This window comes from Neoarius graeffei, chromosome 13 (assembly GCF_027579695.1).
Source record: "Neoarius graeffei isolate fNeoGra1 chromosome 13, fNeoGra1.pri, whole genome shotgun sequence".
NCBI classification, from domain to species: Eukaryota; Metazoa; Chordata; class Actinopteri; order Siluriformes; family Ariidae; genus Neoarius; species Neoarius graeffei.
Window position 1 is genome coordinate 20,658,957 of NC_083581.1, and position 20,510 is coordinate 20,679,466.

Sequence of the window (20,510 nt, forward strand, 5' to 3'; positions counted from 1 at the left end):
CAATTGATATGGGTTAATCAGAAATGACGGTTACATTTATTGCTGATTAGAAAAAACTGTTTACAGGACAGCATCAGCATTGAGCTTCAGATCAATGGTTTTGATCATGATAGCAAACGAAATATTTACAGAACAAGTTTTGCAACAATGAATACAACACATGCGGTTGCAATTATGAAATGAACAAGAGTTTTCATACTCAATATAACTTTAATTTTTTTATGATCAGTGTGATTTTTTTTTTCCACACCAGGTGTGTGTGTGTAGCTTAATTTGTAATATTATTTACACCACTACTACCTAGAAAGTGTCACTCAGTGCGTGAAGTAAAAAAAACTGGTTAGAGCCAACTGACGGTTAAAAAAAAAAAAAAACCTCCGACGACCGACAGAGAGAGAAGCAGCTTAATTTGTAATATTTATACCACTACTACCTTTATTTTTACATGAATTACAGCAAGAAAGTGTCAGACACTCAATGCGTGAAGTAAAAAAAAAAAAAAAAAAACCCAAAAACTGTTTTTAACCGACGGTTAAAAAAAAAGAATCTCCGACAGGCAGAGACGCAATGCGAGTCGCTTTCTACCAAAGTACCACGTCTGAACAAACCCACGTTTACCAGAACTCTACTGATAAGTACAAACTGAAATAAAACAAACTTGAAGCTGAAGAAACCCGAAACGACCCGCAAACCTCAGTGACTGATGGAGAGACAGAGAGCTGTTCTCTGTGTGAGTGAGCAGAGCGGTGTGTGTAGGGGAGGGGTGCTGTGTGAGGATTTTCATTCAGTCTGAGCACAGATATTGACTCGTATTACTCGTATAATACTTGTACTCAGCAAAAGTGCTTTATCCGTACCAGATACTCGTTTCAGCCGAGTATCCGGCTCAACTCTAGTCTAAATCATAGAGACAATTTCCTACAAGTATGCGCATATATATCACCCCCCCAAAAGCTTTATACCAGCTGTAGCACTACTGCCTTTTCAAGTTCTTCCTTAATACCAGTAAAAATGTAGCACACAATAGCCACTCAATCAAAAAAACCCAACATATCCATCATCCTGTGACTGATTCAAGAACCTAATGACCATTAAACCATTTGAGTGCTGGCTATGGCTGTTCTATTTAAAGAGACATCAAGTTGTATTTTTAAATCAGATTTGGAAACTGATGAAGTCTAATCACAAGTAGGCAGTGGAGATGCAAAGATAATGAAAACGTGTTTATCTGAAATGATGACACCAAGACTGAACTGGGCCTTAGTCCAGTCTTTCATATTATGAATGCTTGTTTACATGTTTGATCGAGTTAGTCTTTGAGTAAAGTCACAAAAAAGTCAAGTCTAAAAGCTTGTTGGTCAACATACTGAATGAAAATTCTACAGCCCATTTTAATTAAACTAGACTTATAATATCAATGTCTTAAATCAGGGGTTTTCAAAGTGTGGGAGAGTCAGCCCCCCTCAGAGAGCAAATAAACAACAGCGCCCCCCCTCACAATTTTTGTTGCTATACTTAATGTTCCATTCGTATTTTAAAAAAAAAAATAGTTTTTGTACACATTTTAATTTTTTTTCTTTTACACATTTTAAACATCTGTGCTTTTCTTTTTAAAACATCTTGTTTTACACATTTTAAACATCTCATAGCATCGTTAGCTAGCACCTCTTGGCAGACAACACACTGTGGCAGTGGAGCATTTTCAGATCCAGTCCATGAAAATCCAAACTTTAAATAATTGTGGTCATACTTCCTTCTTTTTTCAGTCCCCCCAGGATTCTGCGGGCCTTTTTTGTGATTGTTGCGGGCTAAAATGTCTGATGTTGCGAGGTTCTTCCAAAAAATTGCGATGAAAGTTGCGGTGTTTTCTAGGTTTCTGTTGTGATTACATTGCGGGAGGAAGTGAAAGTTGCGAGAAATTGTTGCGATTTTCTCTTTTTGTGATTAAAATTGAGTGATGTGTTAAATATTAAGTTATTACTGAAAAACTATTGATTAAAAAAAACAGACACTGAGAAATGGTCCTATAAACATCTTTGCCAATATAAAAGACTACCAGGACTACAAAAATGCAGAAAAATAGGCTTTACTTATCCAAATGCACCTGTTGGTTCAAAAGTTAAAGTGCATAGAACCTCATAGCACAACATGAAGTTACCTTAAAATATAATATAAATGCCTCAGCTTTCATGTAAGAAAAAAAAAAAAAACTATAAATACTAGTACTGTGTGCAGGCAGTCTCTCCTGAAGACTAAATTAAACAATAATTATAAACTAATAAAATAAATGGCTCAGGCTTCATAGAAGAAAAAAAAAATTGAACAGAACCTCACAGTATGATGCTGAAGCTGCCTAAACAATGGAAAATAAAATACCATTTTGGCAAAAACGTTGGCATCCATTAATTTCTTGTATTAAGTAAAAAAATAAAGTGCACACAGTCCTTCACTGTAAACATAACACTTTCAGTAACAGAATTTAAGCCTACAGAAACACTGACTCGCACATGCAGTGTTGCCAGATACTGCTGACGTTTTCCAGTCCAAAATATGTTCAAAACCTGCCAAAATGCACTTAAAACCGCCCAATCTGGCAACACTGCGCGCATGCTGCTTCTCTTGAATGTATACACGGAAGTAAGGCGGAAGGTAATTTGTCGACGTCGCCAACGATTGGTCAAATTTGCGGGAAGGTTGCAGTGATTGCAATTATATCCAACACCGCCCTGAATTCGCAGGGATTGGTTGAATTTGCGCTGAAGCTGCAAATTGCAACATCGCGAAATCCTGGAGGGTCTAATTTTTTGCTTGGCCCAGACTCTGTCTCCTCACTCACTGTAGCTTTTGGTACTAAAAATCGATCCATTTTGTCTCTGGCAAAGGCTAGCTGAAGTTCTCTAAATGTCCGCAATAGTAACTTATTCTGGTTTATGTTTCCTCACGTTGCGTCCCCCCTGAAGAACTCTGGCGCCCCCCAGGGGAGGCGCACCCCACACTTTGAAAAGCCCTGTCTTAAATCATCTCCAACGTGTACAGATGTAATTATCACAACTCTAAGCTTTAAACTTACCAGTCTTTCTCCTACTTCTGGTCCAGTAAGGCACAGCTTCAAGAGTGGTGATGGTCTCTATGGGACCTCCATTGGATACAGTCACTGTGGTCTTGGCCACTAGAGACTCGTTTCCCTATAGACAGTGTTTGTTAAAAACTTTACAAAAAAAAAAACCCACACCTCTAAACATCAAATGGAAGACATGGACAAAATGCACAAAATGTTCAATACACAGGAGTGCCAATCTTACAAGGTCACTTAACATATAAATAACTCCACTACAAATCAGTGGATCACCTACAGAAGACAGAGCTGTACAGTAAAGGCCCATCTACATATGGTATCGCTGGTCAGTAGTACAAGCAGTACTGAGCAAACCAGAGGTAATGGTGAAAGAAAAACTCAGTCATCAAGTCAGATTTGTGAGAGGAACTAGATTCTAAAGGGAACCCATCCTCATCTGGTCAACACCCAGAAGCATCTCAAAAGACACACCTGTTGTTCTTTTCACTCAGACCACATTTGGAGGGGGGTCAATAATGTACATGCGTGTAAACTAATAGGCTTGTGCATCATTTTCCTGCTTTCCAAGTTATAAAAGTGCAATAAATTATTAAAATAATCAAAAACAGAAAAAAAAAAAAAAAACACCCAGAGGAATATTTGCATCACTTCAGATTTAAAGAAAATAATTGAAGGTGTTATATTACCAGTTTGTCAGCAGTAGCAAATCACAAACTTGGCTGGATTTTTAAGCAATTCTGCATAATACATAAACCATTAAGAAAAACAAAACAAAACAAAAATAGCAGTATATTTTTAAAATATTGTATGAATCCACATTTCCAGCACCTTCACCGTTCTGCTTTCAAAGTGTGATTGCAGAAGGAGAGAGCTCATCCAAAAGCAAGCGTTGTGCGTTTTAGATTAACTGTAGATCTTAGAGATGAAAGTGGCGCAAAGGAGAAAAACCCTGAAATGGGGGCGGGGCGGGGCAACGTCCCCCGAAAATATTTTAATAACATAACATGCAAAGCCCTGCATTCTAGTGCATTTTAGTACTTTTCACTAAAACAAGTTATAACTTTTAAGCCTTTTTCTTTCATGTACATTAATGATTAACATGTCAAAAATATCAAATTTAATTCCCCTAGTTAATGAGTAATTTTCAGGAGTGCATTTAGAAACTGCGGTGATTTTCCTGGCTACACAATGAATTACTTTGAAAAAAAAAAAAAATCAGACAGTTGAAGGTAAAGTCAGCAAAATCCCAAAACAGTGCTGTTAAAAAGTAAAGGTCTGTTAGAGTTTCTAAAGCTTTCAGGTTTCAATGTTGGGGACATTAAGCCTCGTTTATCAATCTTTTAGTAGGAGTTGTGCGTTTGCATAAGCTAAAGTGAACTAAAAATTTCCAATTCATATTTATGCGAATTGAAGCCAATTGTTTACATTAGTTCGTATTGTCCAAATTTAAACACACCAATGAATACCAAATTTCTCATATAAATCAGGGGTGTAGGGTGTGTGTGTGTGTGTGTCCGTCTCACACTGACTGGCAGCCTTAGTGCATTATATAACAAAAAATAATTACCATTGCTAGTTTTAGGTAGCTTAGAAACCGGCTCTTCCATTGCTGTTTCTTCCATGTTGTGTTCTAGAAATGGCACTAAAACTTGGCTTCAAAACCACAAAATGCAACTTTGATTACCTCTCTTCACATCAAAAGAAGGAGGAAAGTTTTGCTCGTTTTGACATGGCGAATTATTAACACGAGAAAATACTCATCATTTGCAACTAAAAAGACTGCAGCTACACTGGCAGCTTGAACATGCTTTCTCGTGCGATTGTGTTGCGCTTGTGCAGAACGGTGTCAGTCCTGTGCGCCTTAGCTCGTGCACGCCTAACGAGCTCCGGCACACACGCTGTTAACAAAGAACACCTGTCTTTAAATCAATGAACTACGTTTGGGCTATTTAAGGACTGCGCCCATGCAAGGACGATGCAAAGTATTACGCCGCATCTAGGAACACAAAAAATCTGAAAAATAAATTTCTCCATTCGGAAAACCGGAGATTTTCAAGAGTTCTCAAATATCCGGATTTCCGGGTCATTAGCAGAAAAAATCCGACGGAAAATCTAAAAACCTGGAATTCCGGGAAATCCCGGAACACTTTCATCACCAAGATCTATTTCATGTTTATTAGCTCAAAACTATGCCCTTTTTTCTTTCTCTGCCAAAAACTAAAATATCTAATAAATATATTTAATTGATGTTAATGATATACTTGTGTAATATTCACTAAATCAAGCATAGAATTTCACATTAATGAACTCTGTACATCATCTATTTACCATGATAGAAAGTGACTGCAGTTGTGAGCATAAATGGAAGCTGAAGGGCTTTCAGGTAGTGTCCATTGATAGCACTCAAAGCTCCTGTAGAAATCATTCCAGACTCGAATGTTGATTGGAAAATCTCCTGCTTTACTGGGAAGAGCTTCCCACAGCTTGAATTTTTATTACTGGCATTTTTTTAACTAAAAATTTTCAAAAACATCAGATGTACACGTGTTTTTTATTCCAAATTAAGGTTTTGCTGACTGATATCATTCCATACAGAAAGCAAACACACAAATCAGACATGAGCTTTAACTCGTCTTTACGCTCACTGCTGGTTCTACAAACACGAAATGATCAGGCAGGCACCAATATCTTTCTATATGGACCAGTTTTTAAAAAGGTTAAAGAACACTCCTTGAAACAGTAATGTTCTAGCCTTATGCATGTATCCATGTGCAAAGAATTTTTGGATTGAGGCGGTCTGTGGATATGACCATGAAACTTGAAGTCATCCACTGCAATTGAAAGTATGAGTAGGGAGGGCTTTATTAACAGTTTTGCATTTTAAATGTCACATTTACTTCATAGGTCACTCACATTGTAATGGACATTTTAGTCAATCCGATTAAGAGGTTCTTTAGAAAGCTTTGTTTCAGCGCTTTTGACTGAGTTAACAATACAACATTGCATAATAAGTAGGTAGGTAGTTAGCCAGCTGGTTGTAGAGAACTCAAGCTGTACTGATATTTGGACCAACTTGAATCCTGCTTACATCCAGATCTTCAGAAAAGTGTTCACCCTCAGTCAGGAGGTCACTCGGGGTAGTAGAAGATGTAAGCAGGACTCAAATATCAACACACCAAGAATTCACTAAAAATTATCTTCATTAAAGAGGTACTAGGGTGACATGATGGTCACCACCTCACAGCAAGAAGGTTCTGGGTTTGAACCTCGTAGCCGACTGGGATCTTTCTGTGTGGGTTTCCTCCAGGTTCTCCGGTTTCCCGCACAGTCCAAAAGACATGTGGAGTTGGTAAACTGGCTACTCAAAAAACTGTCCATAGGTGTGAAGATTGTTCGTCTCTGTTCGCCCTGCGATAGTGTGGTAGACTGTTAGCCCAGTGAGAACCCTACCTCTCACCTGAAGCCAGCTGGGATTGGCTCCAGCAGTGGATAAACGCTATAGATAATGCATCTAAGCAGTAAGTAGTACTGTGCTGCTGTCTATAGGACATGGAGGAAGGGCTGTTCTATAAAGACTCACTAAATTCCTATAGTCCAGTGTATGAATTGCTTAATAAGGACACGTACCTTTTCAGAGGTGCGGCCTGTGGACCGAGACTTCTTGGCAGCAGCAGGAGGCCCATCAGTATGGTTTCTGGAGGAGCGCTTTATATATAAATTTTTTTAATAAATGGGGGGGGGGGGGGGGGAGACGAGAGAGAGAAAAACATTTAGGAGTAATCTAATAACCACAATAAATCAATCAATCATTCTATTCAAATCAATTCCCCTGCTAGCGTGTAAGAATGTGCAAGCTTACCCTTTTCTGACGTTTCTTCAGTCGAACAGTTCTGACAACAGAAGAGTCCCAGTCCTATGAACAAACACCCCATCAAAAGTCAGTCAGATTTACTGGACACAAACACCATTACTGACAAAGATTCAGGGATTGGTTGCACCACCAGGGCCTTACTTCTGGTTGTATATTATGTTGGGTGTAACTTTTGGGATATAAATTTAAGACCATGTCAATGACTGGAATGTTCACACGAACACTTAATTTGCATAATCCAGGACTGGCTCATTTGGTGGAGGGAATCATTGCAGGTTTAATTTCAAACAAATTATTTTAATACGTTTCTGCTCAAATTTGTAGACAGCTTCAGTGCTCCAAATTATTCCCCAAATGTGAGATTATAGGTATGTACATATGGTTCTTATTCATTGGTTTTTAATTATGTATTTAGTCATTATTCTGTACCTGATAACATGAAGCATTTCAGTAAAAACAAAAATATGCAAAAATAATGAAGCCAAAAGTTTAAAGCAAGCTTTTCACTTAAAGCCTTCAAGAGATTGAAGCATTATCTCCAAACTCAACATTTATATTACTCAAATTCTGAAGAGGAAAATACATTGTTCCCCTCTTTACCCAGATTTATTTTATTCCCTTGCATTCAGTACATATCCTTCTGAATCAATAGTCAGTCATAAACCCTTTTATTTTACATGCATACTTGCTTAATTTCTGGATATACTGCTCCGTCAGACAGGTCAGCACTCTGCAGATGTCATCAGTCAGGATAATGATTTTGCTGACAGAATAATTACTTGCTTTTTTTTGCCTTCTATTGCCAGCAACATGAATTAGGAAGTTTATGGGCTACATCTGAGTTAAGACCCATTAATGCAACTACCCTGCAAAGTGTTTGATAAATCAAATAGCATTACTTTTCAACAAAGCAAATGACTTACCAATGAATCATCAGTTTTATCATAGCTAATATCTGACAAAATTGAGGCAGATTCATCAATAGTGGTCAGCCTGGGAGAAAAAAAAAATCAATATTAAAATCATTAATGCAGCTTCAATGTTTTAGGTAAATTATGTTCACATTACATTGCTTATTCACACAATTCTTCAGTAGCCTTTTGCTTCAATTGGTAGTTGCCTCAAAATTGAGAATTTAATTCCATTCCCACCCACTTCGCTAGCAGTTATTAAATCCATCACTACATGTTGCCGACTTTCATTGACTTTACATGGTCACCCATCACCACATTGCAGTGAATCACTTCCTGTGTGTGCATATACCCCTTCCGATCTGCACTGAGCTCCTTGGACTTGCCCACTGTTTGTCAAACCAATGAGTATCAAACTTCTCCAAGTCATGAACAGAGAACCTACCAGCTGTAGTCAATCGCCACCAATAACAGGAAGTTAAGAGGCCTTTGTCCTATTGAGGTTTGATGTAAACATGAGTTGGCATGACCAAGCTCAATAGGTTACATTCAGTCATGTGATTTTTGCTTGCAAGTTAACTTCTGGTGAATGAAATGGTGGTCAGGCAAACTAAGTTGGTTGCCATTATGCAAAGGGCCAGTGAAACAGTCTGACTCTTTTCACAGTTTAGAGGCCAAGGCATGGTCAAGATAGCTTCAGAAAGTTGCTCATTGCAATGGGATAGAGCCTTACATGTTATCAAAGAAGGATTTTTCCTAGGAGTTAGAAAATTATCTATCCGTTGAGTTCCCAGACATCTCAAACTACCTGGTGCTGCAGACATTTGTCTGTGTAGAACAAACAGATGAAAACCTGGAAGAGCATGGAGGTGTACAACTTTTTAATATGTGGCTGGGTTAAAGATCTGGGGATCAGGACACAAGATAAATCCAGTATTGATTATGCCTGGGTAAGTTAGCATTTTCAGGCTCTTTGTACACATCTTTGCAGTGGTTGCTGGAATGCTACAAGTTTTAGTAATCAACTGTAAACAAACCACAGCCACTCAATTCTCAAGCCTCCTTGCTCATCTCTTCCAGGCAAATCATTCAAAAAAAAGGTCCACAGAAACCCCTTTAAAGACTGGTGTATTGGTGAAACAGGACAGAGCTGTCATGGCTCACCGTCACTGCATGGCTGGGGAAGCAGTTTCATGCTGTTAACGCGTGAGCTCTGCTTGCGTGTTTATGTGAATCATCTTGATTATCTTACCTATCTAGTTCAGTGTAGGAACCCAATCTACATCATTGTCCTTTTAAAGATTGATCAAGTTCTCAGATGTGGTTTGTTTACCGTTTGATCATGGTGCAAGAAAGAAAATGTAGAAGGGCAAACGGTGGTTGATTTTTCAAAGAGGATGAATTTGGCAATCATCAAGACATACTTCGAGAAGGAGCAGCACAGGGTGATGTTTAAGAGCAGAGGAAGATCTACACAGGTGGACTACATACTCTGCAGACGGGGTAACCTGAAGGAGATTGGAGACTAAAGTGATGGAAGGGGAGAGTGTAGCTAGACAGAGTGGTCGTGTGCAGGATGAGCTTGAAAGTGAAAGAGAGGAACCAAAGATTAAGTGGTGGAAACTAAGAGGTTGAACATCAGAAGGAGTTTAGGGAAAAAAATGAGTAGCAGCATTGAGTGGTAATGCAAGTCTGCCAGAAGACTGGGATATTACTGCTATACTAGTAAGAAAAGCAGCAAGGAAGGTGTTAGGGTGGTCATTGGGAAGGAAGACATGGTGGTGGAACAAAGTAGTAGTGCAGGAAACTATAAAAGAGAAGAGACTAGCAAAGAAGAATTGGGACAGTCAGAGAGATGAAGAAAGCAGGCGGTTATACAAAAATGAGACAGAAGGCAAAAAGAGCAGTCACGAAGGCAAAAGCAGATGCATACAAGGAGTTGTACGAAAGACTGGAAAATAAAGAGAAATACCTGTACAGACAAGCTAGGCAGAGAAACAGGGAAGTGAGGGATGTACAGCAGGTAAGAGTGATGAAAGCTGGAAATGTAAATGTGCTGACAAAGTGTATTAAGAAGGTGGAAAGAGTACTTTGAGGATTTATTAAATGAGAATCCAAGAGAGAAAAGGTCAGATTCATTGGAGACAGCAAATCAGGCAGCAGAGTTGGTTAGTAAGGATGAGATGGGGGCAGCCATTAAAAGACTGGGAAAGCAGTCGGACCAGATGGTATCCTGATTGAGGCTTGGAGATGTTCGGGTGAGACAGCTGTGGAGTTCCTAACGAAATTGTTTAATAAGATCCTAGAGAATGAGAAAATGCCAAATGAATGGAGAGTGTGCTAGTCCCAATATACAAGAATAAGGGAGATGTACAGAGCTGCAATAATTACAAAGGAATACAATTGATGAGCCACACCATGAAGCTATGGGAAAGGCTATTGGAGGCGAGATTAAGAGAGGTAGCAATCTGTGAACAGCAGTACGGGTTTATGCCAAGGAAGAGCACGTTGGATGCAATTTTTGCTTTAAGAATGTTAATTGAGAAGTACAGGGAAGCCCAAAGAAAGCTACATTGTGTGTTTATAGACCTGGAGAAGGCATACGATAGAGTGCTGAGAGAGGAGTTATGGTATTGTATGAGAAAGTGTGGAGTGAATGAGAAGTACATTAGAGTGGTGCAAGTATGAGAACAGTGAAACAGCAGTGAGGTGTGCAGTTGGAACGACTGAATGGTTCAAGGTGAAGGTGGGACTTCATCAAGGATCTGCTTTGAGTGCACTCTTGTTTGCCATAGTAATGGCTAGCTTGACAGACAACGTGAGGAAACAAAAAACAAAAAAAAGAGGTTGAGTTGGGTTTGGCAAGATGGAGGTATGCATTGGAATGAAGAGGAATGAAGGTGAGCAGCAGCAAAACAGAATACATGTGCATCAATGAGAATGGGGATGAGAGCGTAGTGAAGATGCAAGGAGTAGACGTAAAGAAAGTTGGTGAATTCAAGTACCTGGGGTCAATTGTGCAGAAAAATGTATCATTTAAAGAGAAAAATTAGGTGATTTTAAATTTCATGACAACAACACATCTCAAAAAAGTTGGGACAAGGCTATGTTTCCCACTGTGAGACATCCCCTTTTCTCTTTACAACAGTCTGTAAACGTCTGGGGACTGAGGAGACAAGTTGCTCAAGTTTAGGGATAGGAATGTTAACCCATTCTTGTCTAATGTAGGATTCTAGTTGCTCAACTGTCTTAGGTCTTTTTTGTCGTATCTTCCGTTTTATGATGCGCCAAATGTTTTCTATGGGTGAAAGATCTGGACTGCAGGCTGGCCAGTTCAGTACCCGGACCCTTCTTCTATGCAGCCATGATGCTGTAATTGATGCAGTATGTGGTTTGGCATTGTCATGTTGGAAAATGCAAGGTCTTCCCTGAAAGAGACGTCGTCTGGATGGGAGCATATGTTGCTCTAGAACCTGGATATACCTTTCAGCATTGATGGTGTCTTTCCAGATGTGTAAGCTGCCCATGCCACACGCACTAATGCAGCCCCATACCATCAGAGATGCAGGCTTCTGAACTGAGCGCTGATAACAACTTGGGTCGTCCTTCTCTTCTTGCGATTGTGAGGTGAGAGAGAGAGTGCAGGCAGGGTGGACCAGTTGGAGAAGGATCTTGAGAGTCATTTGTGATAGGAAAGTCCCAGCAAAAGTGAAAGGTAAGATGTACAAGACAGTAGTGAGACCAGCTATGATGTATGGATTGGAAACAGTACCCTTAACGAAAAGACATGAGGCAAAGTTGGAGGTGGCAGAGTTGAGGACATTAAGATTTGCGACGGGAGTGACAAGGTTGGAAGGGATAAGGAACGAGCACATCAGAGGGACAGCACACGTGGAGAGCTTGGGAATTAAGCAAAGAGAGAGGAGACTGAAATGGTATAGGCACATCCTGAGAAGAGATGCAGAGCATGTGGGAAGGAGAATGTTGAGGATGGAACTGCCAGGCACACGAAAACAAGGAAGGACAAAACAAGGAAGGACAAAAGAGGAGATACATGGATGTGGTGAGAGAAGACATGAAAAAGTGGCAGATGTGGTCGAGAAGGATGTGGAAGACGGAGCAATGGAGACAAAAGACCCGCTGTGGCGACCCCTAATCGGGAGCAGCCAAAAGATAGATAGATACACTATATATAAAAACGTGTGTGTGTGTGTGTGTGTATAAAACACACACACACACACACACACACACACACACGAGTACACTCCTTTGAAAAGTAACATTTTAAACACATCAATGAACACAATTTTCAAAATGCTGACAAGACAAAGTTTAATATAACATCTGTTTAACTTATAACGTGAAAGTAAGGTAAATAATAATTTAGATTACACATTTCAGTTTTACTCAAATTAGGGTGGTGCAAAAATGAGTACACCCCACAACAAAAACTACTACATCTAGTACTTTGTATGGCCTCCATGATTTTTAATGATGGCACCAAATCTTCTAGGCATGGAATGAACAAGTTGTTGCAAAATGTCACCAATCTTTTTCCATTTTTCAACAATAACCTCTTTTAGTGACTGGATGCTGGATGAAGAGTGATGCTCAACTTGTCTCTTCAGAATTCCCCAAAGAAAATAATTTCTTTACACAACAAAGGTGAAGGCTACAAGAAGATCAGCAAAGCTTTACTTAACAGTCAGAATACTATAGCAAAAGTGGCACAATTTAAGATAGATGGAACTGCAACCATATCACAGAGACATCCAAGTCGTCCACAGAAGTTAACACCTCGACAGAAGTGTCTTCTGATGAGAAGGGTTGAAGAAAATCGGCATGCAAGTTCACTGCAGTTATCTAAAGAGGTAGAAAGCCAAACCAGGGTGACCATTTCCCATGACAATACAGTGTACACTGCAGAGGAATGGCATGCATGGATGTCGTCCATGAAAGAAGCCTCTCCTAAAGCCCAAACATAAAAAAGCCTGCCTAGAGTTTGACAGGGCCCATGCTGACAAAGATGAAGACTACTGGGACTCTATACTCTGGAGTGATGAGACCAAGATAAATGTTTTTGGAACTGATGGCTTCAAAATTTGATGGCGTCACAAAGGTGAGGAATACTAAGAAAAATGCATGGTGCCTACAATGAAACATGGTGGTGGCAGTGTCCTTATATGGGGCTGCATGAGTGCTGCTGGTGTCAGGGAGCTGCATTTCATTGATGGAATCATGAACTCACAGACGTATTGCTCGATACTGAAAGAGAAGATGCTCCCATCACTCCGTGCTCTTGGTTGTTGTGCACTTGTCCAACATGACTAAACACACATCTAAAGGCCACTGCTGGATTTCTGAAGAACAGGGTGAAAGTGATTCAGTGGCCAAGTACGTCTCCTGATCTGAACCCAACTGAACACCTATGGGGAATTTTGAAGAGACAAGTTGAGCATCACTCTCCATCCAGTCACTAAAAGAAGTCATTGCTGAAGAATGGAAAAAGATTGATGTTGCAAAATGTCACCAACTTGTTCATTCCATGCCTAGAAGACTTGAAGTCATTAAAAATCATGGAGGCCATACAAAGTACTACATGTAGTAGTTTTTGTTGTGGGGTGTACTCATTTTTGCACCACCCAAATTTGAGTAAAACTGAAAAATGTGTAATCCAAGTTATATTATTAACCTTACTTTCACGTTATAAGTTAAACAGATGAGTTAAACTTTGTCTTGTTACACACACACACACACACAGGGTATCTACAGGTTTGTCTAAGTTAAATTTAAAACTTAAGACTTTTTCATACCATGTTCCAAAAAAAAAATTAATACCAAATTTAGTCACGCAAAAACGTACTCTTTTGGGGGGGGGGGGGGGAAAAATAATAATAATTAAAAATTTTTTTTATATAATTATATATATATATATATATATATATATATATATATATATATATATATATAAAAAATCTCCTTCTCACCCCCGGTGGGGGGTGGTATCCATGTCATCCTCAAGCTCGGGTCCTCTACCAGAGGCCTGGGAGTTTGAGGGTTCTGCGCAGTATCTTTGATGTTCCTAGGACTGCGCTCTTCTGGACTGAGGCTTCAGATGTTGTTCCTGGGATTTGCTGGAGCCACTCTCCCAGTTTGGGGGTTACTGCCCCAAGTGCCCCCACTACCACGGGGACCACGCAACCCTTGACCTTCCACATCCGTTCCAGCTGCTCTTTCAACCCTTGATACTTCAAGTTTCTCATGTTCCTTCTTCCTGATGTTGGCGTCAGCTGGGATCGCCACATCTATCACCACCACCCTCTTCTGCTCTTTGTCCACCACCACTATGTCCGGTTGGTTAGCCAGGATCTGTTTGTCAGTCTGGAAGCTGAAGTCCCACAGAATCTTGGCCCTGTTGTTCTCAGCCACCTTCTGTGGTATGGCCCATTGGGACTTGGGTATTTCTATTCCATACTGGTTGCAGATGTTCCTGTATACTATCCCAGCCACTTGGTTGTGCCTCTCCATGTACGCTGATCCAGCTAGCATCTTACACCCTGCTACTATGTGCTGGACTGTTTCAGGGGCTTCTTTGCACAGTCTGCATCTTGGGTCTGATCTACTCTGGTAGATCCTGGCCTCTATGGCTCTTGTGCTTATGGCCTGTTCTTGTGCTGCCATGATTAGTGCCTCTGTGCTGTCTGTCAGTCCTGCATTATCCAGCCACTGGTAGGATTTCTTGATATCAGCCACTTCCTCTATCTGACGGTGGTACATGCCATGTAGGGGTTTGTCTCTCCAGGTTGTCTGTTCCTCCTCCTCCGCACTCTCATCAGGGTTCTGCTGCCTGAGACATTCACTTAGCAGTTCATCCTTTGGGGCCATCTTTCTGATGTATTCTCGGATTTTCGATGTTTCATCCTGGACCGTGGTCTTGACGCTCACTAGCCCTCGGCCTCCCTCTTTCCGCTTAGTGTATAGTCTCAGGGTGCTGGACTTGGGGTGGAACCCTCCATGCATGGTGAGGAGCTTTCTAGTCTTGATATCTGTGGCTTCTATCTCCTCCTTTGGCCAGTTTATGATACCAGCGGGGTATCTGATGACTGGTAGTGCGTACATGTTGATGGCTCGGACCTTGTTTTTACCATTCAGCTGACTTTTCAGGACCTGCCTTACTCTCTGGAGGTATTTGGCTGTGGTTGACTTCCTTGTGGCCTCTTCATGGTTTCCATTAGCCTGTGGGATGCCAAGGTACTTGTAGCTGTCTTGGATATCACCTATGTTGCCCTCTGGTAGGTCAATCCCTTCAGTCCGGATCATCTTGCCTCTCTTTGAGACCATCCGGCCACACTTGTCCAATCCGAATGACATCCCTATGTCATCGCTGTAGATCCGGGTGGTGTGGATCAGCGAGTCTATTTCTCGCTCGTTCCTGGCATACAGCTTGATGTCATCCATGTAGAGCAGGTGGCTGATTGTTGCCCCACTACGGAATCGGTACCCGTAGCCGCTCTTCGTGATGATCCGACTGAGGGGGTTCAGGCCTATGCAGAACAGCAGTGGTGATAGCGCATCTCCTTGGTATATGCCGCACTTGATGTTGACTTGGGCAATGGGTTTTGAGTTGGCCTCTAGGGTTGTCTTCCACATTTCCATTGAGTTCTGTATGAAGGTCCTTAGGTTCCTGTTGATCTTATACAGTTCCAGACATTCCAGTATCCATGTGTGTGGCATTGAGTCGTAGGCTTTCTTGTAGTCAATCCAGGCAGTGCACAGGTTGGTCTGTCTCTTCTTACAGTCTCGGGCGACTGTTCTATCGGCCAGTAGCTGGTGCTTGGCTCCTCTGGTGTTACTGCCAATTCCTTTCTGTGCCTCGCTCATGTATTGAGCCACATGCTTACTCATTTTTGCCGCAATGATGCCTGACAGGGCCTTCCATGTTGTGCAGAGACAGGTAATTGGCCGGTAGTTGGATGGGATGGGTCCCTTCTGGGGGTCCTTCATGATTAGGACTGTCCTGCCTTGGGTTAGCCATTCTGGGTGGGTTCCATCCCTCAGCAGCTGGTTCATCTGTGCTGCTAGGCGTTCATGGAGTGCAGTTAGCTTCTTCAGCCAGTACGGGGCCTGGTGCTGTCCAGCTCTTCATCTTTGACACTCTTTCTTGGACGTCTGCCATTGAGATGGTTACTGGTTCTTGTTCTGGGAGGTTGCTGTGGTCAGCTCTTAGGTCCACTAACCATTGGGCATCGGTGTTGTGTGATGCCTTTCTTTCCCATATGTCTTTCCAGTATTTTTCCACCTCAGCTCTTGGTGGGTCTGACCGGTTGTTGTTCCCCTGCTATTGAGAGTACACCTTGGCTGGTTCAGTGGAGAACAGCTTGTTTATTCTCCTGGCCTCTCCTTCCTTGGTGTATCTCCTCAACCAGGTGGCCAGAGCTGTTAGTCGCTGTTTGGCAGTTTCAAGTGCCTCTGGTATGGAGAGTGAGTTGTACTTCCTGGGCACCCCCTTTATTCACCATGTTCCCTTTCTGTAGTTCAGCTAGCTGGCTAACTTCTCTCCTTGCTGCCTTTATCTTGGCCTCTAATCGTCTCTTCCATGGTGGATACTGTTTGTTATGTCCCGAGCCCACCTTGTGTCCAAGCATCTCCATGATTACTGTTGCTGTACTGTGTATCAGCTTGTTGGTCTCAGTGATGGTTCTTGTGGAGATTGTCAGAGCAGCATTCACATCTACTAGTAGATCTTCTGAAGGTACTTGGCAACTCAGCTTCGGTATTTGTCGGGGGCTCCAGGTTTCCAGTTGGGTCACGATCTTCCTTCTCAGGTCAGCAGCTCTTGTGTTGAGGCTGTTAGCTGTTGGGGCTTGGTACCCAATCTCTGGTTGTGAGGATGATGACATCTCCCCGCTGACCTGTCTTCCTGGCTCCCCCTTGCCATAGCATCGTTGTTGTATTTCATTAATCTCTAGTTGTGATAGCAGATTTCGATTATGGATGTTGGAACACTGGGCTAATAGCTGTTTCTTTGTTAGCCTTGATTGTGGGTTTCGAAGTATCCAATGGTCCCACATTCTCTGCATGTATCCCCTCTCTCTGGGATTGCTTGTATAGTAGCATTCCAGCAAATCCATATTTTCTGTCCTCGTTCATCGATGTCTTGTTCCAGTAGCCCATTTCTCATCAGTTTGCCCTGGTTCCCTAGCAACTGACGCAGACCTTGTTGACCCGGGCGACGTCTGAGCCGGTATGACTCTATCAGTTATGTTTTCACTCATTCCTGAGGTAGGCTGATATATCATGAGGGGTTTTGCCTAAGGACCCTTACTGGATGATGTTTTGCCCCGACCAGGATTCGAACCCCGATCTCCTGCGTCGTAGTCAGTGAGCATTACCACTGTACTATCCAGCTGATTGATATATATATATATAAAAAATTTAATGCAACTTATTGTTCTTGTAAACAACACCAGAAAACACTATTCTAGTAGAGGTACTTCATTTCTTTTCCTTGACAGGCATTCACACACTCAGAACACAATATAAGGATCGGATAAACTTGTAACTATGTGACAATCAGAATGCAGTCACAACGTTTGAATCCAATGTAACAATGTGAATGAAGTCACACAGAATCCAATGCAACAGTTTTTTTTAATTATTATTTTCTCTGCTTGGGGAGTCACACTAAGCAGAATTGTTCAATTCCATCTTTGGTCAAACAACAATGCAGAAAACAACAGTTAAACAATGTGAATGCACATACACCTGAAACTTCGGCTCACTCACTTGAAAGGTATGCTCACTTGCACTTCTTAAAACACTTGGAACGATACCCACACACAAACAATGCTATTCTCTCACATGCACGCACTAGAATATATTCTCTCTCTCTTTCTCTCTCTCTCTCACACACACACACAATATTCTCTTACATCTCACAGATCTATCCTCCAGGGATGAGAATGGGACATTAAAAAAAAAACCCTCTGAAATGTCTGCTAAGGGCAGACATAACGCACGCAAAGCGTGCATGGGGGGGGGTTCAAAGGGGGGGTGCGCCAATGTTTTCAAATTCAATGATGGTCTAAAACGTTTATAAACTAAGATAACAAATATATATCATGAGCGATAATGGAGGTAACCGTAACGATATCAGGGTTTCCCCAGGTTTGACCACCATAAATTTAAGACTTTAAGACCTTTTTAAGACCACTTAAATGAGAATTAAGACCTACATCGCACCCATTATGCGGTCGTAGAACACCAGATCAAATTCCCAATAATGACAAATGTTTCAAGTAAAAATACTTTTATTATAAAAAAAAAAAAGTTATATACAAAGTCATTATGTGCATTGCTTGTCGAAGCTTCACATTCAAGACGAGCAAGACCGAATTTTGTTATGCAAGACGTTTTGTTTTTTCCACAGGAGAATGTTGTAGCGACTTCAGAGTCTGGGAACATAGCCTAAAAAAAGAGTTCGCTTATGCCCTCATTCGAGGTGTACGAGTGGTGTTCCATAATTGTTTTTAAAATCCAGAGCACCTCTGCCTGAAGTTTCGGGGTTCCACCGACACCAATCATGCCACTGCTCGGCCCTTGTGTTGTTGCTAGCCTTGCCGATGATGTCTGGCTTGGCTGATGCTGCTGACGTTCGACAGTGGTGCTATAGTGCCAACTCCAGGTGCATTCGGAGATTGAACCGTGCAGAACTGAGCGATGGGCTGGTGGCGGTGGAGGGCAGATGCAATGTGCTTTGAGCTCTTCATGTAAGACTCTAAAGTGAAATGACCTATAGTGGACAACTTGGTCTTTCGACAAACACAGCATCTTGCTTCAACGTCACTTCCAGGAACCTCCCTCAACCAATCACGATATCTTTCATCTGAAAGCCACTGCTGATTACAGGGATGAGAATGGGACATTTAAAAAAAAAAAAAACCTCTGAAATATCTGCCAAGGGCAGACAAAGCACGCAAAGCGTGCATGGGGGGGGTGTCAAAGGGGGGTGCACCTTTTTTATTACATACATACATACATACACAACCCCAATTCCAAAAAAGTTGGGACAAAGTACAAATTGTAAATAAAAACGGAATGCAATAATTTACAAAATCTCAAACTGATATTGTATTCACAATAGAACATAGACAACATACCAAATGTCGAAAGTGAGACATTTTGAAATTTCATGCCAAATATTGGCTCATTTGAAATTTCATGACAGCAACACATCTCAAAAAAGTTGGGACAGGGGCAATAAGAGGCTGGAAAAGTTAAAGGGACAAAAAAGGAACAGCTGGAGGACCAAATTGCAACTCATTAGGTCAATTGGCAATAGGTCATTAACATGACTGGGTATAAAAAGAGCATCTTGGAGTGGCAGCGGCTCTCAGAAGTAAAGATGGGAAGAGGATCACCAATCCCCCTAATTCTGCGCTGACAAATAGTGGAGCAATATCAGAAAGGAGTTCGACAGTGTAAAATTGCAAAGAGTTTGAACATATCATCATCTACAGTGCATATCATCATCAAAAGATTCAGAGAATCTGGAAGAATCTCTGTGCGTAAGGGTCAAGGCCGGAAAACCATACCGGGTGCCCGCGATCTTCGGGCCCTTAGACGGCACTGCATCACATACAGGCATGCTTCTGTATTGGAAATCACAAAATGGGCTCAGGAATATTTCCAGAGAACATTATCTGTGAACACAATTCACCGTGCCATCCGCCGTTGCCAGCTAAAACTCTATAGTTCAAAGAAGAAGCCGTATCTAAACATGATCCAGAAGCGCAGACGTCTTCTCTGGGCCAAGGCTCATTTAAAATGGACTGTGGCAAAGTGGAAAACTGTTCTGTGGTCAGACGAATCAAAATGTGAAGTTCTTTATGGAAATCAGGGACGCCGTGTCATTCGGACTAAAGAGGAGAAGGACGACCCAAGTTGTTATCAGCGCTCAGTTCAGAAGCCTGCATCTCTGATGGTATGGGGCTGCATTAGTGCGTGTGGCATGGGCAGCTTACACATCTGGAAAGACACCATCAATGCTGAAAGGCATATCCAGGTTCTAGAGCAACATATGCTCCCATCCAGATGACGTCTCTTTCAGGGAAGACCTTGCATTTTCCAACATGACAATGCCAAACCACATACTGCATCAATTACAGCATCATGGCTGCATAGAAGAAGGGTCCGGGTACTGAACTGGCCAGCCTGCAGTCCAGATCTTTCACCCATAGAAAACATTTGGCGCATCATAAAACGGAAGATACGACAAAAAAGACCTAAGACAGTTGAGCAACTAGAATCCTACATTAGACAAGAATGGGTTAACATTCCTATCCCTAAACTTCAGCAACTTGTCTCCTCAGTCCCCAGACGTTTACAGACTGTTGTAAAGAGAAAAGGGGATGTCTCACAGTGGGAAACATAGCCTTGTCCCAACTTTTTTGAGATGTGTTGTTGTCATGAAATTTAAAATCACCTAATTTTTCTCTTTAAATGATACATTTTCTCATTTAAACATTTGATATGTCATCTATGTTCTATTCTGAATAAAATATGGAATTTTGAAACTTCCACATCATTGCATTCCGTTTTTATTTACAATTTGTACTTTGTCCCAACTTTTTTGGAATCGGGGTTGTGTGTA

General features: G+C 41.4%; 1 protein-coding gene across 1 annotated transcript in view; it reads right to left on the minus strand.

Moving 5' to 3' along the window:
• Positions 1-20,510, minus strand: part of racgap1 (Rac GTPase activating protein 1) — a 62,957-nt gene that overhangs the window by 32,811 nt on the left and 9,636 nt on the right. Inside the window, exons 5-8 of the mRNA XM_060937329.1 lie at positions 7,871-7,940; positions 6,936-6,989; positions 6,704-6,781; positions 3,071-3,185 (exon numbers count right to left, since the gene is read on the minus strand). Coding sequence (XP_060793312.1) covers positions 3,071-3,185; positions 6,704-6,781; positions 6,936-6,989; positions 7,871-7,940 — 317 coding nt within the window. The remainder of the gene's footprint in view (positions 1-3,070; positions 3,186-6,703; positions 6,782-6,935; positions 6,990-7,870; positions 7,941-20,510) is intronic.